Source organism: Anser brachyrhynchus (genome assembly GCF_964034855.1).
Source record: "Anser brachyrhynchus genome assembly, chromosome: 29".
NCBI lineage: Eukaryota > Metazoa > Chordata > Aves > Anseriformes > Anatidae > Anser > Anser brachyrhynchus.
In genome coordinates, this window is record NC_137722.1 from 2,636,610 (window position 1) to 2,661,768 (window position 25,159).

Consider the following 25,159-nt stretch of genomic DNA (forward strand, 5'->3'; position numbering starts at 1 on the left):
CCCTGGGGAAGACGCAGCCCCCTCCCTCCCTGAGCTGCCCCACACGGGCAGGGGCTACCGGGGGCGATCCCCTCCCCCCCCCCAACACACAAACACCTCCCCAGCCACCTGCAGGACTGGGGGGAGCCAGCACCCCCTCCCCAGAGGACAGGACCCCCCGGGGACTCACCGCCGGGGGGGCACTCAGCAGCCCCCCATCCTCTGCACGTCTCTGGAGTGAGACCACGACCCCCCCCCCTCTGCCCACCTTATGACGAGGGGGGTGGGAGCCCCCCCAGAACGCCCCAAGGATCCCCCCCAAACAGCCGTGCGGACCCCAGGGCGACTCGCCCACACCCCCCCCCCCGCACCCCCCCCCAAACAGGCACAGAGCCAGGTTTGGAGTCAAGTCCTTTATTCAGGCTGCACTCGGGGACATTTTCAGCCCGGGGACGTTTTCAGTCGCGGTCTCCTTACATGGGCTTGGGGGGAGGCCGTGGGGCTGCGCCCTGCAAGAGAAAAGGGAGCGTCAGCGAGATGCAGGGGGGGCGCCCCCCAAACCCCCCGTCCCCCAAATCCATTCGGGGCCACCCTCCCAACGCCCCCCCCGACACGTACCACCCCCCCGACACGTACCGCCGGCCTGAAGCGGGGCGGGGGGGTCCGGTCCTTGCGCGCCTCCCGCGAGCGGTTCCTCACCACCTTGCTGTGGATGGCGCAGCTGACGCAGTAATGCAGCTTCACGTACAGCTTGGGCAGGACGTAGGCTGGGGGGTGAGGGGGGACAGAGGGGGTCAGCCCCAGCTCCGCTCCCCCCCAGAAAAACCCGAGGGCAACGGAGGGACTTATAAAAAGCTGGAGCAACTCCATGCTCAGTCGGATGTCGACAGGAATGGTTTTAAACTAAAGGAGGGGAGGCCTCGATCAGGGGTTAGGAGGAAATTTCTCCCTCAGCGGGTGGCGAGACGCTGGCACAGGTTGCCCAGAGGCTGGGGACGCCCCATCCCCGGAGGTGTTCAGGACCAGGCTGGATGAGGCCCTGAGCACCCTGATCACGGGGTGGCGTCCCTGCCTATGGCAGGGGGTTGGAGCTGGGTGAGTTTTGAGCTCCCCTCCACCCATTCTGTTCTATTCTACGACCGCATCCCCTCCCCATCCCCACGCAGAGGACAAGAGGCACTTGTGGGGCCATGATGTGGGGGGGGACACGGAGGGTGCAGGTGCTGACAGTGCCTGGCCGCCGGCCCCGCAGCCGCCCGCTGGGACCGGGGTCCGGCCCGTTACCGGGGGGGGGAACCACAGCACAGGGACGCCCCCCCAGCCCTTACAGTCAAAGACGCTGGCCTCCGAGATGTCCCTGACCGCCGCGGCCTCGACGATGTTCCTGATGACAAACTTCTTGATGGCCTTGTCCTTGGGGACGCAGCGGGCGCAGTTGGTGCACCGGATGGGCTGGACATGGCCACGGCCCTTCTTGGCCCGGCCGTTGTTCCTCCTCTTCTTGGTCTGCGAGAGCAGGGCAGGGGATGAACCCTGGAGCCCGCGACCCCGAGCCCCCCCCGCACCCCAGCGGTGCCCCCACAGCCTTGTTCTGCCCCCCCTTCATATCACCCCCTGCCCCACAGGGACCCCTAATTCCACATCCCCTCCTGCCCCACAGAGGTCCCCCCCACACCCCATAGGGAGCCCCCCCACCCCATATCCCCCTTGCTCCACAGGGTTTCCTCCCCACACACTGGGAGCCCCCCACCCCATGACCCCTCCTGCCCCATAGGGACCCCACCCTCCCCACCCCATAACCCCTCCTGCTCTGTAGGGACCCCCACACCCCCCTACCCCACACCCCCCTGCCCCACAGGGGGTCCCCCCCCATAACCCTCCTGCCCCACATGCACCCCCCTTCCCCAGATCCCCCCCGCCCCTCATAGACCTCCCCCTACCCCACAACCCCTCCTACCCCCCCAAACACCCGCGGCCCCCCCGCTGCACCCCTCGCCCTATGGAGCCCCCACGACCCTCCCCTTGCCCCCTACCCCCCCAACCCCCCCCCACCTTCCCCATTGCCCCCCAGAACCCCTCCACAGCCCCCCCGCGGCCTCCTGTGCCCCACACGCGGCCCTCAGGGCCCCCTCAGGGCCCCCTCAGGGCCCTCTCAGGGCCCCCCCCCCGGCTCCCCCCGGCTCCCGGCCGCCCCCTGGCCCCCTCCCGGTGCCCCCGGTGCCCGCTGAGCTCCCCCCGGCGCCCCCCGGCCGCGCCGCCCTCACCATCTCGCTGCCGGGGCGGCGAAAGAGGGCCCAGTCCCCCCGCCGCCGCCCTTATATACGGATCCCTCCGCCCGGAAGCGGCCCCGCCGCGGCCCCGCGCCCGCCCCGGCCCCGCCGAGCCCCTCTCGGCCCCTCGGCTCGGCCCCGGCGGCGGGGTAGGGGGGGGTCCCGGGGGGGGCCGCGGCTCCGGTGCGGCGGGGGGGCGGGGGAGGGGCCGGGACTACTTTTTGTTCTCGGCGCGGCGGAAGGATTCGCGCGATGCGTGGGGTGTGAGGGAGCCCCGCGCGCGCCGCGTGGTGAGAGCGCGGCGGCGCCTCGGGGCATGCTGGGAAATGTAGTCCTGGGGCTGCGCAAGGCGGGGGGGGGAGGTTCCGGGGGAGGGGGTCACGTGCCCTGCCCCTACCCCAGCTTCCGGGAGGGCCCCAGGCGCCCCCCCCCCCCAAAACCCGGGGGTCCCCCACCTCCCTCCGTCCCCCCCCCCCAAAACCCGGGGGTCCCCCGTGTCCCCGAGCCCCCACCCCAGGGGGGAGCCCACCCCCCGAGCCCCTATTCGGGGGGGGGGGGGGGAGCCCTCAGCATCCTGCGCCCCCCCTCCACAGGGACCCCTCAGTCCTGCGCCCCCCAGCCCCCTGCACTGAGGTCCCCAAACCCCACCCCAGGGGGTCCCCCATCCCCCTGAGCCCCCATTCCTGGTGGGGGGGGGGGGGGCGCAGGATCCTTGAGCCCCCCCCCCCCCCCCAGCACGGAGCCCTGCGCCCCCCACAGACCCCTGCACTGAGCCCAACAGCCCGAGCCCCCCGACCCCCAAACCTGGGGGTCCCCCAAACCTGGGGGTCCCCCGACCCCCTAAGCTCCCACCCTAGGGGTAGCCAGCCCCCCTAAGCCCCCCTTTGTGGGGGGGAAGCCCCAAGGGCCCCTGCACCCCCCCCATACCCCAGAGGGATCCCAGAGGGACCCCTTGGCCCTGCCCCCCAGCCCCAGCAGCCCCCCAGCCCCAGCCCGAGCCCCCCAGGAGCGATGCGGCCGGGGGGGGGGGGGGGGCGTTAAATTACTCCGGTTTATTTATAACAGACCTTCAGCCAGTACAGTACAAAACTTACAGTAGTAGATCTCCATTACACAAATAGGTACTTACAATATCTTACAGATACAAAAAGCTGCTGCGGTAAGAGCTGGGGGGGGTGGGGGCGGGGGGGGGGGTTTGTTTTGTCCAAAAGCGAGTCTAACCTCACAAAAAAGGGGAAAACCAAGACGACAGCAAATCCATGAACGCTCTACAACTGAAAACTCGTCGGGAAGGAAGGAGCGGCCGTAGCCGGGAGGGGCGGGGTATTGCACATCATCGTTTTGTTCTTCATACATCTGATTAAAAAATATAGATATTTACACAAGTAAAGCGACCTGGAGTTTTACAAAATTCCTACATTTGTCTTAGACTCTCTTACAGGTAAAAGAAAAAGAGACGGAAAGAAAAGGCCGAGCTTGGGGGCAGCCGAGCTCCCGGGTCTGCTTTTGAAGCCCCTTCTGGGGGCGGGGGGGGCACGGCGGGGAGGGGGCAGGCAGCACCGAGCGGCCCCCCCGCCCCGAGACCCCCGAAGCCCCCCAAAGGCGGCTGCCCACCGAAGGCCTGAAGCTGGGGAAGCTTCGTCCCGGGGGGGCTCGGCGGAGCGGGGCTGGGGGAGGCGCCCCCCCCCGCCAGCACCGACGGGCCCCAAGGTGTCCCCGTGGTGCCGCCGTCCAGGACACGAACACCGCCGACGGAAAAGCAAGAAAGGAGAAGGAAAAAAAAAAAATTAAGAAAAAAAAAACCAAAAACGAGCGAAAAAAGAACAGATCGGGGCAACAGGCGTTGCCGACTCGTGAGGTGGTTTTGTTTGTTTTCGTAGAAAAAAGAACAGCCTTTGGTTTCGACCTCAGGAGAGCAGTCTGGCGAGCTGCTGCTGAGCGACCTCGGTGCCCGGGGGGGCCTTGGTGCCCCCCGCTCGCCGTTTTTGGTTATCGCCCCCAAAAACGCAGCTCCCCCCCCCCCAGGGCCCCTCGAGCTGGGACGCCGGGGCGGCGAGGAAGAGGAGGGAACCGCAGGGAGAGCGGAGCCTTCGCCCCGGCCCCACCGGGCTCTGGTTTTCCTTCATTTCTCGGAGCGACCCCGAGCCCCCCCGGGACGGGGCCGGGCTCGGGGCTGGGGGGGAAGCCCCCGCCGGGAGGAGGGGGTCCTGGCCTTGCCCCCCCCCCCCGGTGTTAAACCCATGATGAGCCCCCCCAGCACCCACAGGGGAGGAGCGGCCGGAGCGGGGCAGCCCGGGGGGGTTTTAGCACCTAATGTGAGGTTGGGTCCGGCCGCGGGGCCGGCACGGGATGTTTGGGGGGGGGGGGACCAGTCTCAGAAATTCAAGCGAGACTTTGGGGGTGGAAAAAGTTATAAAAAGAGAAACTAAGCAGCTCAATAAATAACAGAGGGAGGTGGAGGGAGAGGAAAGCACAAAAAAGTCCGTTAATATTTAAATAACTCCATTTATAAAAAGGCAAATTGTTAAGAGCTCCCCCTCTCCGGGGTGGTTGTTTTTTTTTTTTTTTCAGTTATCGATTATTTTTTTTTTTAAATATTTTTGTAGCCAAAGTCAGTGCAAAGGAGTATAAAAGAAAAACCAACAGTTCCATGCCCTAAGGGTGGAGGGGCTGAGCTAGAGACAGAGGAGGAGTGGGGTCAGGCCTGGGGGGCTCGGGGGGTGTGTGTGTCGGGGGGGGGGGTTTAGCCGACTTTATGCTCGCCCCGCACTATGTGGGAGGAGAACTCGTACCGGTCCTGGCTGTGGTAGCCACAGATGTTGCATTCGAAAGGGTCTCTGAAGCCGTGGCAGCCCATGTGGATGGTGAACATGACGTGGTCGAGGAAGAGGATGCGGCAGTGCTCGCACTTGAAGGCCCTGATCTGCTCCCCGTCCTCGTTGACCACGCGCAGGGCGTCTTTGGCTGAGCTGGGCGTGGAGCGGGCGGCCGGGGGCCCCTCCGGCACCTTGGGGTCCTCTTTGGCGTAGGCTGGGCTCTGGCGGCTGCTGGCGCAGTTCCCCGCCGCCAGCTGCGACGTCCGCTCCTCGTGGTTGCTCTCCGTGTCCGTGGAGTCCTGGCAGCCGTTGCTGGGCGAAACGCCCGGCTCCCGGCCCCGGTACACCACCTGCACCCCGTCCGCCACGTCCTCGTGCCCCTCGGCGGCTTCCCGGCTCCCCGGCATCTCCAGGCGGCCCGGCAGGGGCTGGACCTGGGTGTAGACGGAGCTGATGACGGGGGTGACCTCCGAGATGCAGTTTGTGGGGGGCAGCCGGAGCGGGCGCAGGTGCTCGCCTCCCATCAGGGACAGGGAGCTGCCGTAGGAGGGGTCCAGGGGGTGGTGGGCCGAGACCATCTCCACGTCCTTCTCGAAGCCGGTGTTCACGTCAAAGGGGAGGTCGGAGAGGGCGAATCGCATCTGCTTCTCCCCTGCGGGAAGGAGACGGTGTCAGAGCGGGTGGGCCGGCCCCAGGGACCCCGTCCCGTCCCGGTCCCGTCCCGGTCCCGTCCCATCCCTCCCCGGCCCCGCGGGGATGAAAGGCGCTATGCGAGCGGCAGCGGTGTGCCCAAGTGCAGAGTCTGAGCCCGTGGGGGCCCCGGCAGCCGGGGGCTGCTCCTCGCCCTCCTCTCCTGTCTGCCCAGGAAGCAAGGGGGCAGCCCCTTACCCACGAATTTCTGAGGTGTCGATCGTTTCCGTTTGGTGAGGCTGTTCGCCAGCCGGTCAATAAACGTCGGCCGATCGGACGAGGGGTGAAGCAGGGAGTCCGGCACTATCTCCAGGTCTCGCATCTCGTCACCTGGCAAGACAAGGGGAACCCGGTCAGCCAGCAAGCGGGGACGGGGCGAGCGGGATGGGCATCCTGCGGCCCCGGCCGGAGGCTCGAGGCTGCGCCGGGGCGAGAGGAGCCGGCTTCAGGGGGTTGAAGCTCCCTCGCCTCTACTGCTGCCTCTCGAAGCCGTCCCGGAGGGACCGGCCCCGCTTCACCGCTGGCGAAGGCGGCTTTTCCCTTCCCGTGCCGTCAGTTACAGCTCGTCTGGTTAGCGCCTCTGCGCGGCCTTACCCGACACACCTCGCCCCAGTCCCGGCGGCTCCGGCGGGATCGGGTCTGGCTCCAGCAGGGCGAGGAGCCAGAAATGCGACAGGTTTGGTTCTGCGCCAGCGCAGCACGCGCAGGGAGCCATCTCCGGGCTCCGTGGAGGAGCAAGAACGCGCTTCCAAGCCACGCGGAGCCCGCCCGCCAGGGTGAATTCCCTGCATCACGGCGGTGTAACTGTGTTTTGTTATTTATGGAAAACATTTGGGGAGTCCTCGCACTCGGACAGGAGCGTGTCCGCTCAGGGGGTTTGCCCTGCCTGGCTGCCGGCACGGGGACGGAGAAGCGAGGCGACTCTTTGCACTTGTGCCAGCCCGCGGCACGAACCAACGCACGCATAGCGCCTTTCATCCCACGACCGCGGGGGCACAGGACGGCCCCGGGGCTCTGGGCTCTCCGCCTCCCCCTTTTCTGCTGGGAAGGATGAGCCCGAAGCAAAGCTCCGTCAGGCAGACACAGCGCTGGGGGCGAGCCCACCCCGTGGTCTCCCACCCCCGGTGCCCGCCCGGGGCTGCCAGACGCCGCGGTACCGACCTTGCTGGCTGGCCAGCGACTGCGGTTCAGTGTTGAGACTCTGCAGGTAGTTGTGGCACCGCTCCTTGTGCTCCTCCAGCGTGCTCTGCTGCTTGTAGCTGCGGCCGCAGTAGTTGCACTTGTAGGGCTTGCCGACGGTGGGGGAGGAGACTGCAAAACATGAAAGCAAGAGCCTGGCCATGAGAACAGATAAATCGCCGCTGAGCCGCCGCAGCCACCTCGCCCCAGAGCCCGGGAAGGGCTGGAAGCGAGTCCGGAGGCGAGGGAAGCAGCGGGCTGCCTGCATGTAAGGCAGCCGCCGGCGCAGCGCCCCATCTAGCTGCGCCGTGCAGAAAGGCACCAGCACCAAACCCGCCCTGCTCTGGCACCTCAAGCGCGAGCGTTTTTCGTCGATGCCGCCTGCAGAGCGCGGGCCCGGGCACCGCTGGCTCTCTGGTGCGCTCAAAACCATTTCCAGAGCCGGGAAGGAGACCCGTACCTCCCGGCGCCGAGCCCAGCTTTCCTCCCGGTCACCCCGAAACAGAGGGGGCCGAGCCAGGCAGACGAGCTGCCTCCTCCAACGCTCCCTGCCAGAGAGCAGGGGAACGCGCCCGGATCCTGACAGACGGAGGCTGTGACAATAAATCAGAACGGCGCCGCTCGGCTGCGACAAACCACCTCTGACCTGCCTTTTATCTGCGCTCTGCGCCCGCAGACCTCAGGGCCGCGGGTTTCTGGCAGCCGCCTGTCCTCGTTACGCACCGCCAGGTAAAACCCCCACGGCAAAGGCGGCGTTTCGGGAGGGCAGCTGGAAACCCCCCCCCGGCCTCCTGACCGCCACCGAGCATTTCTTCACCCTCCATCCGCCGCGGAGCGCTCAGCGGCTCGGCCAGCGCCTGGCTGCTGTGCAGAGCGCGCGGACGCGCGCCGCGACTCGTGGCAAGACGCTCGTCAGGCGCATTTTCACTCTCGTCTCTCCCAATTTTCCCACTTCTGACTGCAAATCGCCGCGGCCGCCCAAGGTCGGCGGGCAGCCCCACTGCCTGGCGGCTGCCAGACAAAGGAGAGCAGCCGCGACGCGCCGAGGGCCCGGCGCTGGGCTGCGCACGCGGCGTCATTACCGGCGCGTCTTCAGCAGCGGGCCACTCACGGCGACAAACCCCGGCACCTCCCGAGGGGGGGACGGCAGCTCTGGGAGCCACCCGCGTTCCCACCGCGACTCGTGGGTCACCGTCTGCGCGGGGGACGGGGAAACGTGGGCGCTGACACCGGGGTTTTGTGCCGCTCGCCGGGCGATTTGCGAATCGAGCGCGTTAGGGCAGCGCCTAGGCGGAGAGGGGGCGACATCCCGGAGCGCGTGCCCGGGGGGAAGGGGCGAGGACGAGCCCCCCCGCGGTGCCGGGAGCGACGCTGCGCTCTTCCTCCCCGCCGCGGGACGGGAGCCGCTGCCGGGGGTGAGCAGCGGCGCGGTTACGGCCACCTCGGAGCCCTCCAACCCCCGCGCCCCGGCCGTGCTGCCCGCCCAGACCGGGCTCTTTCTGTTCCCGTCAGCATTAAGGGTTGTTTTCAGCATTTTTGCAGCTTGCGGTTTAACCTTTAGAAGGTGCCTCTGAAAAGCACCTGCTGGGGCCGCTGCTGAACGCTCGTTTGCCCCAGCCCCAGGATTTGCAGAGGGAGCTGTGGTGCCGCCGGCCCGGCCGAGCCGCAGCAGGTCCTGGAGCCTCCCCTGGAGTTTCCCCGCGGTGTATCCAGGTTGGAAATGGGCCCAGAGGAACCGATGACAAGCGCAAACCTCCCCTGCTGGCCCTCCCCATGCGGCAGCACCGTCACTGAGCGGCCGAGCTTTGCTTTACCCCAGCCCCAAGGGAGGCGAGGACGCCGCTGGGCTCCAAGCAGGAACACACGAACGTGCGCTGGGAATTTATTCCTCAAACCCCGCGACCCGGACGCTGGAGCCTCGGCTCCAAATTCCGTTCTCTCTCACTAACCCCCATCGCTCGCTCAGCTTTTACCCGTCAGGGTTCAATAAACGGCTCGGTCCCGTCGCTCCCCGACAAAACCACCCGACCCCGTGCCCACAAAGCCCTCCCGGGAGCCCCACGGGGGTCGGGGCTGTCCATCCGCGCTGGAGCCATCGCCCCACGCCGGCAGCAGGCTCGCGGCCAGCTCCGGGCTGACCGCAGCACGCGGCGAGCCCCAGGATCGCTCGCTCTGGGGCTGCAGAAAGGGCTGAGAGGCAGAGGGGTCCCCGGGGACGGGCGGCTCGGCTCAGCCGTCCCGGGGTGGAGTGGGGGGGGGGGGGGGGGGCTCAGCCTCTGATCTATTTCGGAGCCACGCGGCGCGTTTGATCTGGATTTTAATACCTCACTTTTTTGGACGGCACGTCTTCCGAGATGAAAGCCGCCGCGTCCCCCGTGGGGACGGCAGGAGACGCGCACGCCTCAGTGAGGGGAGAGGGAGGGAAGAGCCGGCCCCGCCGCCTTCCACCCGGGCAGGGGAGCCGCTCGGCTTCTGCCTGTGAAATCCACATTAAGCGAAGCTTTTCTCGGTAATTAGCTCCCGCAAAGACTAATTGCTGTTTGATATGTTGCGAGGGCTTGTCCCATTTCTGTCTCTCCTGGCTCGAGGACTCGCAGGCACCCTTGCCGTGCCCGGCAGCGGGGAGAGGCTGGCGCAGCCCCGAGTCTGCACCAGGGGCGCTGAGCACCCAGCTCCGGGCACCCTGCGAGGCCACAGGTGGGGGGCAGGCACAGCCGGGGGGGGGATTTCATCCCACGGGAGGAGACGTGGCCACGGGGCCCAGGAACGGCCTCGGATCTTGGTGCCAGGCCAGGTTCAGGGTCCCTGGAGGCACGTCAGTTAGCTGGCAGAAAGCCCCAGGAGCTCGTGGCAGGGCTCCGAGCGTGGTCTCGCCGGCCCCGCGTGTCCTCCCCACGAGACCTCAGCCCCGCAGAGCCCTGAGAACCCACAGCCCGCACTCGCTGCCCTTGGATGGGGAGGGTTTAAAAACACCAAAAAAAACACCCCCTTCCTAGCGGGACCCCTGCAGAGCCCGTCGGGCCGATGCCCAAAGCCCCGGCAGCTCCTCCCGGGCGCTGCCCGAGGAGGAGGAGGAGGGATGGAGCCGACCGCCCCGGGCTCTTCCCGTGCGCGGCGGGGAGCCGCGCTGTCACCGGGGTCTGGCTTTCCTCAGCCTCCGAGCAGGGCAGGAGGAGACGCAGGCGCTCTTTGCTCTCTGGAGTCGATGACAGGAGGGTTTTTGCCTCCAACAACCAGCTCCTTTCTTTTTTTTTTTTCTTTTTCTTCCCCCCCACCCCACCCCTTAAAGATAAGGAAGGATTCCAGGGAAAGGATTTCCCTGCCTTTTTGTCCCCGTAAACTGGCAAAGCCCCAGGCCGTTAACCTCACCCCTTCCCCGGGGAGGAACGGACTCTTCCGATCACCTTGGTATCGAAACGCCACCTGCGTTCCGCACGGGCTGCGGGACCGGGCACGGGACCAAAAGGGCTCTGCACCGAGCAGCAGATTTTTCCCTTTGCGGAGGGGATGCCCAGAGACGACGCAGAGCGGGCGGAAAGCTCCCGCAAAAGCCCCGAGCCTCCTCCCACGCAGGCGCCAGGTGAGAGCAAACAGCCCCAGCCCCGCGCCCCGGGGACCAAACTGCTCCAATTCCCCTCCCGCACCTCCAGGAGGGTCCCGGGTGCGTAGGGGAGGGGAAATAAATCCCCAGAGAAAGGGCGAAGCGGGAAGATTCAGACGGGAGCTAAAACCCGCAGCATCGCACCCTGCGGCGGAAAGGGGCGAGGGGCAAAACCCTGAAGAAAATGGGGGCCGCGAGGGGGGAGCAGGCTGCTGGGCTCCGAGCAAGCCTGCGATGAGCACGGGCTCCTCGGAGGAGCCGGTTTTCCCTTAAAGGAAGCACGCCAAGACACTCGTTTCCATGCGGGGCGCTCGAAAGGTTAGAGAGGGGGGAGCCGCAGGTGTTCAAAGCCACCGGCGCCACCTCGAAAAGCCCCGGCAGCACCGCGGAAGCGCGCGGGTGCGCAAATCAAGGGCGAGCGAACGGCGAGGCGGGGGGGCCGCTGGCGCGCCTCACTCCCACCCGTGGCCCCAGCCAGCCGTTACATCACGGAACCGGAGGGTGCAAACCACATCTCAAATGTCACATTTCTAAAGGACAATGTCAAAACAGCACAAACAAAACCCCTCGGTGCTCGTTTTTCGCTGGGGCAGGGCACACCCAAGGGTGGGACCTATCTCGACTCAATAAAATCTATTAAACATTTATCTTTACAAGAAAGAGATGCAATAATCCCCCGGGAACTACTGGCAGGCAGCAGCACGAAGCCTCCCAGGCGCCCCCGCAGCCGCCGCGGCCCCCGGCCGCCGCCACCTCCCCAGGCCCGGGCACTGCCCTCGGCCGCGCCACGGGTCCGGGAACCCGCACGCTGTCGAGAGCTGGGCTCAGCCCCCCCGGCTTTGCTCCCTCTCCGCGTGTTCCTCCCCTGCCTCCTCCTCCTCCTCCTCCCCGGCCACGGCCACCCACCGGAGTGCGTCCGCAGGTGGCCGGTGAGCGCGTCGCGCCGGCGGCAGGCGTAGTTGCAGAAGGGACATTTGAAGGGCTTCTCGCCGGAGTGCAGCTTGATGTGGCGCAGGAGGTTTCCCTTCTGAGTGAAGGAGGCTCCGCACTGGTTGCAGTGGAACGGCCGTTCTCCTGCGGGACGAAAAACCCTGCCTGAAACCCTGCTCCGAAGCGTTTGCCGCGGCCCCAGCGGAGCACGCAGCCCACAGGCGCTCGCCGCCGGGCCTCAAGGAGCCCGCAGCCCCCCCGAGCCCACCCCGCCCCGCTCAGGCAGCCTCGGGGCCGCCGCTCACCGGTGTGGCTGCGCTTGTGCACCATCAGCACGTTGGGGCCGATGCACACCATGCCGCAGATGTCGCACTTCAGCTTGCCGTTGGGCAGCCGGATGCCGCCAGGCGAGTGCGGCTCCTGGCCCGTCCCGTCGCAGTAGCCCAGGGGCTCCGAGAGCGAGTCCTCCACGATGACGCTGTCCTCCTTCTCCAGCATCCGCTCGTCCTGCGACAGCAGCCGGCTGGCTTCCTCATCGCTGTACATCTCCACCTTGATCGAGTTCGCTGCAGGCAGGCAGAAAAGGACAAAACGCGGTCAGGGCAGGGGAGAAAACCGGAGTTAAAGAGGCTCGGAGCACGGTTTAGGCAAGGCTCACTCCTAAAATAAATACTGCCGATGCGCTAAGTGAATTGTTTGTGGCAAACGCGCATCTTCTTGTCCTGTTGACTACTTAAGAACAGACATCGAGCACAGATCACGAGAGGTTATGGGCCGGACAACTTGTTTGCACACCCCGAGGACTGCTGCTTTGCATCCTGCCCCGTGAGGCGACCAACCGAAGGCAAAAAAACACGTTTTGTTCCCTGTATTCAAAGACAGAGGGTGAAAGAAAAAGCACTTGTGCTGTTAGAGTACTTCAGAGGAAGCAGAAGACACCGGATTTTGACACTGAATCAGTAAAGGCTCAACATTTACCGGCAGACAGCGCCCAGCACGAGCCTCTCAGAGCCGGTAAATCCCCTCTCGCTAGAGAAAACCTCCAGTTCCGAGATCCCACCTCTGCCTAAAGACCTGGGATCCGCCAGGGATTTAAACGGAGCACGCAGACACCAACAGGACGGCGGGAGGCGAGCGCGCAGCCACCCACAGAGCCTTCGGGCACCGTGAGCCCCCGCGCGCTCGGGTGACGAAGCAGAGAACTGGGTGGGGGCGATGCCGGCCCCCGGGGACAGGTCCCACGGCCATGGGCTGGAGGTGGCCCCGTGCAGCCGCCCCGCGGCGCTTCGGACCCCACGGCAGCAGCGAGGCCGGGGAGGGGGGAACGGTGCTGGGGGAGGCGCAGAAGAACCACGTCCAGCGCCTGCTTGCTGCGGGCCGGAGCCAGAGGAGCGCGCGAGGAGGGCGCCGCGGCGCAGCAGGGCCCCTCCTGCCGCTACCTTTCCTTCCTCCCGCGGCACCAGGAGCGGGGCGGCTGCGCCAGCCGTGACCTACATTCCCGGCCGCTCCGATGCGCGGTGGAATGCCGCGAATCAAACCGGCCCCGAGAGGACGGCCGCTGGACGGCGACGGCTCCTCCGCGCAGGCAGGGAGGGGAAGACAGCTCCTCTCCTCCGTCCCGACGCCGCGTTTCAGCCTCCGTGCCCTCGGCGAGGAGCCGCCTGCTCGGGGAGCGAGCCCTTAACTGATCGGGGCGGGAAGTTTCCTGCCACCCCGAGCGCGGGAGGGAATCCCCCCGGGGAGGCTCCGGGCGCTCTCCAGCCGGGGACGGCCGCTACCTGCTCCCCTCGCGCTGGTCCCGTCAGGCCGGAGGCTGGCGGCGGTGCGGGAGAGAAACCAAATCCAGGTCACCCACATGGCAATGCACTGAGCCCGCAGGCTTAAACAAAATATTTACAGAATCCCTTGAAATATCAGATTCTTATTTCTTCCATTTAAAGCAGGAGGCTCTTCCCAATCCCTTAAGAGGAGAACTGTGGGGGCTGGAGGAAGCTGAACTTTATATACACAAAGGAGACTTCTGCTGCCTGGAGGGAAGGAGATTACGGCGTCCAAGCTGCCTGGTGGAGACAGGCGTGAGAACCAAGCAGCCTGAGCACAACCGTGCAGAAATCCCAGAAGCTTCCAGATCCGATGCCGATGCGACCCCTGGGGCTCGTTCGGCTCCTTGTGGGAGGCGGAGGGCTCTCAGCCGCGGGTCGGGGCACACAGGAGGTTCGCTCCACGCTGCAGACCGAAGCGAGCCCCGCGGGGGGGTTCACGAAACCCTCGGTAAGATCCCAGACGCCCAACCGGCCGCGGGATTTGACCTTTAAAACCGGAGGGGGCCCTGAATCAACTCCAGCACCGGCTGAGGCGGGGACGATCCTTCCCGGCGGGCGAGCAGGAAGGCTCGGCGTTGCTTACCGGGAGGCCGCGTGATCACCGGCGTGCCAGCACCGTCGCTGTTGCTGCCTCTGTCTCGGGGAGACCTCCTGCACCCCCAGGGCCAGCCGGGGGCCCGCTGGGCGAGGGGAAGGCCCCTTTCGTGCCGCCCCCGGCACGGCGCGGCCCCGGCTCTTCCTCGGAGCTAGGTACGGCTTCGCGAGTGGGGATTAGCGAGGAGCAGCAGCAGCATGGAAGTGATTCATCCGAGACCGCGGGGAGTTTATTGCAGGGTGAGGAGCCCAGGAATTCTGGCGCGCGCTGCCCTCCTTCCCCTGCTGCCCGCAGACAATGCTGCCTTCCCGGAGAGGCTCTCAGCAACGGCAGCTATGCGGACACCCCGCTTTGGCAACCAGAGGCGCTCGCAGGCCGTCTGCCGAGCCACTGGCCAAAGCCACCGCTGGCTGCAGCCCCGGGAGGAGGCTCTGCAGCTGAAGCATTCCTGGGGGAAGCACAACTTTTTCTTTCCTTCTTTCGTTGTTGGACGGTGCCACCACGCTCCGCTGGGAGCATCCAGGAGCCCCAGCGCGAACGGACGCCTCCGTGCACAAACACGAAGTGAAAAGCTCCTCTCTCGGTGGCAGGAGCTGCCTGGATGAGTTGACGTTTGCTGCACTTTGATTTTCATTTTTTTTTTTTTCCCATTCCCCCGGGGACTTATTTTTTTTTCCTGGGCAAAGAAGGGAGGCCAACTATTGTTCTGTAATTCTCCTTTCAGAACCAATGCAGAGTCCGGTCTCGCTGGAGAGAAGTCTCTGCTGGCAGAACAGGTTATATAATATTCTTGCTCCTCTGGGGCACGATGCTTGCTGGATGAACCAGCTGTGAAGTCAAGTCAGATCAGAGGCAATACCATCACCGGCATCCTGCTGTTAAAGGGGAAGGGTTCGTTATTGTCCCTTCAGCCAGTCCACGTGCTCAATTCCTTTTGCTTCTGATGGAGCGAAAAGGCTGCCTCGTCTCTCTGAACGGTTCTCTGCGGAAAATCTGAGATTTAATTTCTTCGCAGGGCTTCTAAGCACTTTTATAGGGCAAATGCAAAATAAATAGTAAGCAAGAAAAGGGGAAAAAAAAAATGGGAACAGAGGTAATTCGCATTACCCCTCCTGAAAACTTTTTTTATTTTAAATCTTGGTTCAGAACGAGCCACCCTGTAACGCCAGGACCAAACCAAGACGTCCCAGCCACCAAGCGCTGGGAGCGCACGTGGATAAATCCCGGGGGAGTCCCTCTGCTACGGAAAAGCAAGGCGCAATTATCTGCTAGGAGCTGGGAGGGAGGGGAGATCAAAGCAGGGGCAGTCTCCAGGCATCAGCGAGTCAACGGGTAGAGACGCCCGACCCTCGCTCCTGAGCACAGAGCACGATTCAAAGCGGGACTTGCCAACTTATCTCGTCTCAGCGCTCCTTCTCCTCTTGCGTCAATGCTACTTAGCAGCACGTACGGCCCGTGGAAACTTGACTGGTGCCCTGAGAAGGCTGCGATGTAAATAGCCTCTCTCCAGGCTCGGGCTCCGTCAGCCCTGCTGGACTCACCCAGAGAAACATCCCATTTCCCACCAGTGTGCCAGGAACAACGAGGGACAGACCGGGACAGCTCGGCAGTCAGACCTATTTTACGGCGGGAGGCTCTTAAATATAATCTAAAAACCAGTTTCATTCACTTTAAAAAAAAAAAAAAGAGAGAGAATTCAGTCAGCAGAGACGGGGAAGGAGAAGAAACCCGTCCCAGCGGGAAGCCAGAATTATGTCAGGCCTGGGGACACCACGGCCGCTCGCCGCGGGGCCGGCGTACTCACCACTGAGTGAGCGGCTCGGGGAGGAGTGCTGGCTGTTGGGCGTGCTCACCGCGGGTCCCACGATGGCCGAGCTGAACTCCTTCTCCAGAGAGGAATCCCCGCTGCCTTTGGGAACAGGGAGGAGGGAGAGAGACGTGAGCGAGGCCCGAGGCTGCCCTTGCCTAGCCCAGCCGATCCCCCGGCCCCCTTCCCACAGGGGCCGCGGGCGGACGGGACCCTTTGGGACCCCACGGCCGCGCACACCGGCGCGTGCCTGGAGCCAGGCCCCTGCCCGGTCAGGCTGGAAACGCGGCAGCGATGCTGCCCGCGAGGAGCCACCAGCCCTTCCCGTGGCCCCGGCCGCGCCGCGCGAACGGGGAGGGCGAAGCGCTCTGTGATGAAAAGTGCAGAAGCTCCGCGGTCTCCGTCGGCACAGCTGGGAATGTTATTTCTAAAGGCTCGCGTCTGGAGGCAGCTCTCCTCTCGGCGCGCTCTGAGCCCAGCTCGTCCCATCGTCTGGCGACTGCGGGGCCGTGGAGCTCGCCAGCCCCGCCGGGCGCGGGGAGCAGCGGGGGGCAAATGCCCGCGGTCAGGCGGCGCGCGCTGAGCCGCCGCTCGGCTGGGACCGGCCGGCAGCACCCGCGACCCTTCGCAGGCCCCCCTTCGGGGACGTTTTCCCCTCCTCCCGGGGTCGCAGCGGCTTCGAGTGGGGCTGGCGAGCTGCTGCCGGCCGGTCCGAGCCACGAGCACCCCTAAGGGAGGCGAGACGAGGTTAGGAGACCGCCGAACGGGGAGCCCCGCTGAGAACGGCCCCGCGGCGGTCGCAGAGGGACGGGGGCACATCCTGCAGCCCCGTCCCCCGGCAGCCGCTTCAGGTGGGGCCCGAGCCTCTCGGAGGGGCTTCGGTGCCGCACGTCGGGAGCTGCGCCCCAAGCACACCTCACCGGATGCCTCCACGAGGGCTCGGGCGCTTCGCCTCCCTCTCTCCCTGCCCGCGCAAGAGACTCGAGACCCCCACGGGTGCCCCGTGCCCACCTCCGCGCCGCTTCTCCCCCTCCACGAATGCACCGAGGGCGAGCGGAAACAGCGCCGGGTTGTCGGGATCCTTCCCCCCCCTGGCTCCCGTTCCGCCCGCGTTATTTAACCTTGCCGGAGAGCCCCCGAGCGTTACCACAGCCAACTCCTTGGAAACAGCCGGCCGCGCGTGCATGTCGGTGCCTCCCTGGCAGGGCGGCCGCGGCCGCTCACCTTCCAGGAAGAGCCGATTCCTGGAAGCGAGGGACGCGGCCGTCGCTTTACCGGCAGGCGGCACGGCGAGCGGGGAACCGGGCTGCGCCGCTCTCCTTGGGACGGGAGGCGCGGCGGGGGCTCGGCAGCCGGGCGCGGGACCCCAAACGGCACCCAGAGGGGCCCCGATGCCCACAGGACAGCGCCGCCCCCAGCACCGGCCTCCTGTCACCGGGGCTCCGACCCCCCTGCCTCGGCGGGGGGCACGGAGGTGGGGTCCCCAGCCCCAGAAACGGGGCGCCGATTTCCCCCCGAGCCTCGCGGGAGGCGCAGCTCCCCGCTCAGACCTCGGCTCTCACCCAGCTCCCTCCTCCGGATCCCAAAGCGGCTCCTGAACGGCAGCACCGCGGCACAACCGAGCCGATTGCGGCGCTCGGCCCTCCCCGAGCCCACCGGGACGCCCCTCGCCCTGCCGACAGCCCCCACCCCTGGTGCCGGGAACCTCCTCGCCCCGTGGCAGAAAACCGTCCGCGTCCTGCCCCGCGTGCGGCACTAAAAACCGCAGGCTTCGGGGGCGCCGACCCCGCAGCAGGGGACGGGGCTCTCCCGGGGTTTGGCACCGGGACCCCCGATCACGGGGAGGCTCCCTGGGGGGGAGGCGTGACCGCGGTGCCTGCGTTCGGCAGCGATCCCCCTCTCCCACGACTCGTCAGGCCCCAGAAACGCGGGGCCGCGTCCCCTTTGCTCCAAGAACAAGGAGAAGCCTGCACGTGGTGCGTGAGACGGCCCCGCTGCCCCCCTACGCCCGCCCGCGGCCCGGTTCTCCGAGGAGCTTCGAGCGCTCGGCCCCGTTCTCAGGTGCCGGGGACGTGCGGCGGTGCCGGGAGGGTGAGCGGTACCGGCACACCGGGGGGGCTCTCGCCCACCTCTGCCCTGCTCCTGCCCCTCCGCGTAACGCCTCTGCCTCCACCGGAGCCATCTCACAACGGGCTTATTTTCTGTGAAGGATTCAAAGGAGGAGAAAAAAAAACCGATTTCACCTTCTTTAAGAATTTCCGGGCTTTCGGTTACCTCGCTATTTGACAAATGTCAACTTTTATTTTTTTATTTTTATTTTTTTTTAAGAGAGCTCGTTTAATTCAACATATTTCGCAGAAACAAGTTTCGAGAGCTCTGCTGTTCATTTCCTCCAGTCGTTTCAACCCCCCAGCAGCTCGGCGACCGAAAAAGCAGCTAATTAGCAGGCCCCGACCCCGGCCTTAACGAGCAGCTGATCGTCACCAGGCCCACCCCAGCCCCATGTGGCTGAGCCCGGGGGGTTCTCTGCTTTTGGGCCAGGTGAACGAGGGCTGTTCGGGGGAAACAAAGCGCTGACCCCGGTGGGGATGGCCCACGGGGCTCTCTTCTCCCCACCTTTCACCCGTCCTCCAACCGCCCCCATCCCCTCCAAGCCCCAAGAGCTGCCCAGAACTCGAACCCCAGCACTTCCAGCCCCGGGGAGGGACGGCGGTTGTGCCCAGAAAGGCTTTTCCTGCTGCCTCCTTCCTGGGCTGCCAGGAGCACAGGGAAGGGGGCAGCTCGCCCACGAAGCTCCCGAGGGAAAAGCAAAGCCGGAGCTTCGCCAGCGGCACGGCACCGAGCTCACCCGCGCGCAGCCGAGCCCCGCGCGAGGACGGCGGCAAGCGGCAGGGGGACGCGGCTCTGCTCAGTGGAGAACGGAGCCAAGCGAGCCAGGCAGCCCCCGGCACGGCGGGGGAAGCGTTTCGTTACTTAACGGAGGCATCCCGCAGGCCAAACCCCGGCGAACAGCAGCAGGAGCAGCTCCAAGGAGAGCCGAGCGCCAAACCCGAGCGCGGATCCTCCGGGGACCGGGGGAAGTCTCCAGAGAAAGGCGGCGCGCGCGATGAATGCGAGGGCGAGCTTTGTCGGACGGGCAGGACCCGACGTGATTTATGCAGCCGGGCGCTGCGCAAGGTCCCCCGCGCAGCTCTGTCAAGGCACCGAGGCCCAGCCGCCGCGGATCTCCCTCCCTTTTAATGCTCCTCAGCTCCTGAGCTCCATCCCCGCGCCCCGGCTCCTCCAGTGGCCTCCTGCCTCTCGGGGACCCGCGGGCTGCTGCCGGCTGCGCGACTTCTGCACCCACATCGGGCCGTACCCTAACCCCACACGTCCCAGCACAGCCCAGCACGCCGAGGGGACGGCACATCGCAAGCAGCGGTCCTCCTGGGGCGCCGAGCCCCAAAAAGCCCCGCCGAGCCCCAAAAAGCCCCGCCGAGCCCCAAAAAGCCCCGCCGAGCCCCAAAAAGCCCCGCCGAGCCCTTCCAAAGCAGCTTTCGCTCTCCTTGGCACGGCACGGCTGAGACCACCTGTGACACTCAAGACCCCCCCGTGCTCCTGAGCCGTGAGCTGGGCGCAGCGCGACCGTACAGGAGTGGGAAGCGGGGGCAAAGCCCCCGGATGCCCCGGCCCCAGGACTGCGCCCTCGGCCCTGGAAATTTCCTTCCAGCCGGGCTCGGATCTCGCCCCCGGCCGCGTGCTGGCACAGCGGCAGTGCCCCGGTAGCAGACACGCAGACGGGCACACGAAGTTCAGCGCATGCTTCCAAGGGCTGGCCAGCCACGACTCTGTAGCCGGCTGTTCGCTACGCCACGGGCACGCGGCACATCCCGGACACTTAACGGCACGTGCCGGACACGGCTCTTCAGCGCCGCCGCACAGCCTGGGGCGAAGCGAGCGGGACAGCTTACAGCCGGAGGGCAAAACCGAGCGCCTTGAAACACGAGCAACCCCAAATAAGCGGCAAATACCACGATCAGACGTACCAGATATGTAGGATCGGCCATTACAGTCTTCTATATCCATCCTTAAGGTACTTTGCTGAAAGAGAAAGCAGAGCTGAGTCAGGGCTTGCCTCCGGAGGCGCCTCGGGTGCTCTTCCTCCCGCCGAGCGGCCTCTCGCAGCAGCCCCCTCGCTCTCCCCGAGCTCCTCCGGAACGGCTTCGCCGCCGCGGCGTCACCGCCATCCCCTCCGGCCTCGCGCCAGCCCCGCCGGGGCTCGCTCCAAGCCCAACCGGCGTGACACGCGCCCGGCCAGGCGGACGAACAGCCACGGGACGGCTCGCACGGGCAACTCGCTTCCCCCTTGCCCGTGGGGAGCAGCCGCTGGGTGCCCAGGTGCCCATGGCAGGGAGGCAAAGCCTTGGGTACGGGGAGCGCCGAGCTGCGGCGTTCGGCTTCGTTTTGTCCCCGAGAGCAGCGAGGCTGGGGGCAGCGAGACCGCCGCTCCGAAGACCACGCTAAAATAAAAGGGAAATCTGCCTTGTATTTTGTTGCTCGGCACCCCACGGAGATAACGAAGGTTTTATATGTTCAGACGGCTTTTATTCGTCAATTACGTCTGCTGTTGAAACAACAAAACGAGCGCAGTTTTAAAAACACGAGCCTCGCCGGTTAGCATGTGCTGTAATTGGCAGCTGACATGTCCCCGAAGCGGAGCGTTCGCTGCCGAGAACAATTAAAAAATGCGATAATTTGCGGAGATGAATCGTCCCCCAAAAAGGGGAATAAGGGCGACTCGCTCACACAGGGAGAGGAGCGCCACGAGCTCCCCGAGGCCCCGCAGAGGGCCGGTAAGGGCGCGGAGCCTTTCCCGGGGAGCTCGGTGCCTCCTCCGAGCGGGAGGGAATCGGCCGCCCCTCTCGGACCGAGCCCCTTACAAGATGAATTTGAACCACGACTGCTTCTCGCACCAGCCTGGGCTAATTAACCCCCGGGCCTGGCCGCTGGCTCTGCGTTAATTAGGAATAAAAGGCTCTTGCCGTGCTGCCCCGCGCCCGGCCCAGCGGCACCCAGCGCGGCAGCTCCATGGCACCGGTCCTGCCTGCGCCACACCACATCGCGCCGGCCCTCGTCGCGCCGTTTGGCACCGCAGAGCCGTGCCCGGGGGCTTCTGCCCACCCCCGACCCAGTTCTGGGGGCTGCAGGGGGTGACGAAGCTGCAGACCCCGTAATTCTGCTCCTCCGCGCTAGGCACACGCTCAGAGACCCGTCTGCTTTGCGCAAAGGGCAGGCAACGTAATAACAAAAAATCGATTTGATTTACAAAGCCCTTTCTCTCTCCTATTCCGCAGCCAGGAAGCACTAAATTAAAAAGCGCGACCCGGTGCCCAGCGACCACCCTGAGGATGAGCCTCGACGGCGGTTTGCAGTACGCGGGGGGACCGCGCCGCGTCGCCCCTAAGCCCCCTCTTCCCGCCAGCGGGCGGCCCTGGGGACCTGGGCAGCGAGGAGTTGGGCTGAGAAATTAATTTCCCTCCGAGTAATCAGCTGATAATCAGCCAAACGCAACCGAGTTAAGGAGCGAGTTCTGCAACTCCTGCTCCCTACCCACACGAGCCGTCCCATTAAGGTTACGGCCAGCAAACGGCCCCGTGCCCGTTGCTCCGGGCGCCTTCCCCCTTGGAAAAGCACCCCAAGAGGGCTGGGAAGCCAGGGGGGGGACCCCAAACTCCTCCCGGGTGGAAAGCCGGGGACGAAGCCGTGCTGCCCGCGGACTTCTCCAGGAACTGGAGCAGCTCAGTGCCCTCCTCCGTGCCGAAACAGGGACTTTTCCCCATGTGGCCGCGCTCAAGGAAAAAAAAAAAACATAAAATCCTCAGAACTAGCCCAGTTTAAAATAAAACCACCCTTGGTCTCCGCACGAAGCGATTTGCGGACGCCCTTTGTGCTAGCAGAGAGGGAAGACGCCGACGGCAGTGGAGGCACCGGGTCTCTGCTCGCCGCACCAGCGCCCGGCGCTGCGGGAGACCCTCGGAGCCCCCCAAAGGAGCCAGGCAGAGCCCGCTGCCACCCTTCAAGTCCTCCCTCCCCAGCTCGAGCCGCCTCCGAACACCCAGGACAAGCCCCGAGCACTGGGGCCAACACAAACCCTGCCCGGAGCCGCGCTGAAGGGCTCAGGGCTCGGCCCCGGTAATGTCCCAGCACCTGCGGCGAGGAGGAGGAGGAGGAGGAAGGTGCAGGGGGAGCACCTCAAAGCCTTCCCTCGGGGTCAGGATGAGTAAGCGCTGTAAAGGTCCCCGCCGCTTCTTCTCCCAAAGCCTTGTTTCCACCAGCGGCGGCTGATTTTCCGACATGAGGGCTTTTTTTCCGCCTTCGCTGCAAGCAGAAGCGCGCCGAGCGACCCGGCTGCTCAAAAAAAAAATTAAAAAAATTAAAAAAAAAGAGAGAAAAGTTGGTGTCGTCGGAGAGGCTTCAAAGCCCAGCGGCCGGGCGGTGGCAGAGCCCCGGCGGCAGCGGCGGCCCCGCGCTCGGAGCGGCTCGGCAGCCGGCAGCAAAGCGGCCGGGCCGCGGGGCTCTGCGGCGTGTTTTATCCATTAGAAAATAGCTCCCATTGTTTCCGTGTTTTGAAATATATCGTTAAGGAAGACGAAGTGTCATTGCTAAAAAAAAAAAGAAAACCACGTACGGAGTTAAGGCAGCCCTCCACCTGGAAAGGGCGGCCGCTGGCAGCCTCCCGAGGCTGGCTTGGGGTGAGACCCCGAGTCCCCTCGGGCGTTTGCACCGGCGCGAAGCAACGCCGCCCGGCACCGGCAGCTTCTGGGTGTTGCTTTAGGGACGGGAGGGAAAACTTCGCGGACCCCACAACCGAACCGCTCGCACCGCTCTGCCCCCCCGGGCACCCCGATGGCGAGATCAGCGCGGGAGCAGAGCAGCGCGGCCGCGATTCCTGCCCTACGTGAGACCAGCGCCCGAGAGAACAGGAGGAGAGAGAGGGAAAACCCCTTTGAGGATCCAGAGCCAAACCTCAGCTCCACGATCAAAACGAAGGCCACCAGCCCGCACCAGGCGCATCTCCGCTCAAAGATGCTTTTTTTATTTGCTTTTTTTTTTTTTTGTTAATTTTCACCGCACGGGAGAAGCTCCTCCCGCGCTGGAAGCGCTCCGGAAGCCAAGGCGACGGGACGCGCAGCGTGCCCAGCCACCAACACGGCTTGGTTTGACGGGAAAAGCACCGCGACGTGAAATCGCTCCTCTTAAACGCGTTCCCGGTGCCCAGCGACTCCTACGAAGTTTGAATTCGGAGCCAACCCAGGGCCAGCTTTTACCACGTCTTTGTTCAGCATCTAAATCCGTGTCGTGCCCTGCAGGCACCACCGCAACGCGAATAAATAACCGCCACAAACAGCCGAGCTGAGCCTGCGAGAGATGAAAGGACGAGCCGCGTCTCCTCAGACTCCCCTGGCAGCAAGAGGGGGAGAAGGAAGTCCCTTCTTCAGCATCCGCTCCGGCCGACGGGCAGAAACCTTCCTGCGGACCCCGGGAGGGAGGCGCCGACCTCCGCAAACGGGAGCCGCGCGCCTGAGCGCCGCTGTTCTGCGACCCGACGGGCGCTCGCCCACGGTTACAACGGCACCAAACCACCGGGGGCGGGAGGGGAGGCGTCCTCCGAGCGCTGTGCCCCGTGCCCCATCTCCTCCCGACGCCTTGGCGGGGTCTCCGGGGTTTTGTGCTTCAACACCCGGAGCACCGGCACGGCACCGGCACGGCACCGGCGGCACCGGCACGGCACCGGCGGCACCGGCCCGAAGCGCTTTCCAGACCTCACGGTCGAAGCCTCGCTCCCATTTCGGGCACCCTTCGGCTCTTGGAAGCCCGGTGCCGGCCCCGTCCCGCGGCCGGGGGGAGCTGAGGCACCCGTGGAGCCCCCCGTAGGGCCCCGCGGGACACGGGAGCACATCGCCGCCCCGGGAGCTGATCCTGCAGCTGCGAGCGGGGACCAAGCGCCAGGTCCGGGGTCTCCACGAGCCCACGCTGCCCAACCAAGGTGGTCAAAACCCGGGCGGCACCAGCAGGGCGACGGACGCGGCAGAAGGGACGCGTCCTCGCTCCCTACAAGCGGCGCGAGCCGGGAATTCGCGCTGCAGGAGGCGTCGAGCCACGGAACGGAGTCGGGGAGCGCCCCGGGGGGGGAGCACCCCAGGGCTCGGGGGAGCTGCACGGGAGGGGCAAGGGCGCTGCGACCCCAAGGGGAGCGCGTTCGGGGAGAAGCGGCAGCAGGGGACAGGGCGACGGGGAAACAAACCAAGGAGGGACCCCCCCCGGCACAGCCACCCAAAGGGACCGGGAAGGGTCCTCAGGGCAGCTGGGGGGGGCTCTGCCCGGCACCGACCTCGACCTAACGGGGTCGGCTACAAAACCCCTCTGCCACAAGCCCCCCGCTGCAGAAACCCGCTGCGAGGCCGGGGCCGGGGGGGAAGCAGCGGGGAACAGCTGCGGGAGGCGGGCAGCTGCACGGGGACGGGCAGGGCACGGAAAAGGGGGAAAGGAACCGGGGGGGGGGGTGGAAATCCCGATGGCAGCCCCAACCCCAAAGCGCCCCGACCCCAACCAGCCCCAGCCAACTTCGGCGACGTTCCCCGGGGCCCCCACCCTGGGCCGGGGGCTGCCCGCCGTTCGCAGGTGGCGGCACCGGCGACCCCCCCCCCCGAGCCGGGACTGGGACGAGGATGAAGATGATGAAGATGAGGAGGAGGAGGAGGGGGCAGCCCCGGGCCCGGAACCCCCCCCCCCCCCCCGAGCCCCGGTGCCTGAGGCTGTGCCCCCGGGGTGCCCCCCCCGGCCCCATCCCGGGGAAGCGGCGCTGTAGGGCCGAAGGGGGGGGGGGGCGACGACCCCTCCCCCAAAATCCCCCCCCAACCCCCCGCCCCCGCTTCCCTGAGCGCCCGCGACCTGTGGGGGGACCGGGACCGGGACCGGGACCGGGACCCCCCCCCCCGCCCCGAGCTCCCCCCCCGGTGCCAGCCCCCCCCTCCCCGAAGCCCCCCTCCCCAGACACCCCCCCCCTCCCCGGTACCCCCCCCGCCCTCCCCGTTCCCTCCCATCTCCCCCCCGTCCCCCCCCCCCCCGGTCCCCCCCCGGTTCCCTCCCGGTTCCCCCCATCCCCCCCCGTACCCCCCCGTACCCCCCCCCCCTTCTCACCGGCAGGACACGGAGCGGCCCCCCCCGGCCCGGGCGTTGGGGGGGGGGTGGGGGGGGGGGAGCTGGGTGCGGGGGGGGCGCTCAGCGGCCCGGCGGCGGCGGCGGCGGCTCCATCGGCGGCGGCTTCACCTGAGGAGGGCCCGGGCCCCCCCGCCGGCCCCGAGCCACTTCCGGCCCCCGCGCGCAGCCAGGCCGCGCAGCCGAGCGCCGAGCCGCCGGGGGGGGGGGGGGCGGCAGCGGGGGGGGGGAGCGGGGGGGGGGGCGGCCAGCGCGGGCCGGCACCGGGGGG

At 66.3% G+C, this 25,159-nt stretch overlaps 2 protein-coding genes across 8 annotated transcripts; both read right to left on the reverse strand.

Annotated features, from left to right (window-relative positions):
• Nucleotides 1-377: 377 nt before the first annotated feature.
• RPS26 (ribosomal protein S26) lies at nucleotides 378-2,398 on the reverse strand. Its single transcript, XM_080570974.1, has 4 exons — nucleotides 2,244-2,398; nucleotides 1,308-1,485; nucleotides 616-746; nucleotides 378-488 (listed from the first exon to the last, which is right to left on the reverse strand). The coding sequence occupies exons 1-4, from the start codon at nucleotides 2,244-2,246 to the stop codon at nucleotides 453-455; spliced, it is 348 nt and encodes a 115-aa protein (XP_080427100.1). The 5' UTR covers nucleotides 2,247-2,398; the 3' UTR covers nucleotides 378-452.
• A 2,318-nt stretch (nucleotides 2,399-4,716) lies between these two features.
• On the reverse strand, nucleotides 4,717-25,076 carry IKZF4 (IKAROS family zinc finger 4). Of its 7 annotated transcripts, none has more exons than XM_080570934.1 (8): nucleotides 24,871-25,022; nucleotides 19,716-19,770; nucleotides 15,688-15,792; nucleotides 11,771-12,031; nucleotides 11,442-11,609; nucleotides 6,917-7,066; nucleotides 5,954-6,085; nucleotides 4,717-5,717 (listed from the first exon to the last, which is right to left on the reverse strand). In XM_080570934.1, exons 2-8 carry the CDS (start codon nucleotides 19,753-19,755, stop codon nucleotides 4,993-4,995), a joined length of 1,581 nt encoding a protein of 526 aa, XP_080427060.1. In that variant the 5' UTR covers nucleotides 19,756-19,770; nucleotides 24,871-25,022; the 3' UTR covers nucleotides 4,717-4,992. The 7 variants fall into 7 exon arrangements, with proteins under 7 accessions (XP_080427060.1, XP_080427061.1, XP_080427062.1 ...); XM_080570935.1 differs by lacking the exon at nucleotides 24,871-25,022 and adding an exon at nucleotides 21,877-23,072; XM_080570936.1 differs by lacking the exon at nucleotides 24,871-25,022 and adding an exon at nucleotides 15,425-15,551 and having other exon boundaries at nucleotides 19,716-19,750.
• Nucleotides 25,077-25,159: the final 83 nt, after the last annotated feature.

Coding starts and splice junctions, on each gene's coding strand:
- IKZF4 (XM_080570934.1), bottom strand. CDS start 19,755: ATGGATATAGAAGACTGTAATGGCCGATCCTACATATCTG. Junction 15,793..19,715: donor TGGCCGATCCTACATATCTG/GTACGTCTGATC, acceptor CTGTTCCCAAAG/GCAGCGGGGATTCCTCTCTG. Junction 5,718..5,953: donor GACACCTCAGAAATTCGTGG/GTAAGGGGCTGC, acceptor TCCTTCCCGCAG/GGGAGAAGCAGATGCGATTC.
- RPS26 (XM_080570974.1), bottom strand. Junction 747..1,307: donor GGAGGCCAGCGTCTTTGACT/GTAAGGGCTGGG, acceptor CTCACCCCCCAG/CCTACGTCCTGCCCAAGCTG. Junction 489..615: donor CGCCCCGCTTCAGGCCGGCG/GTACGTGTCGGG, acceptor TTTCTCTTGCAG/GGCGCAGCCCCACGGCCTCC.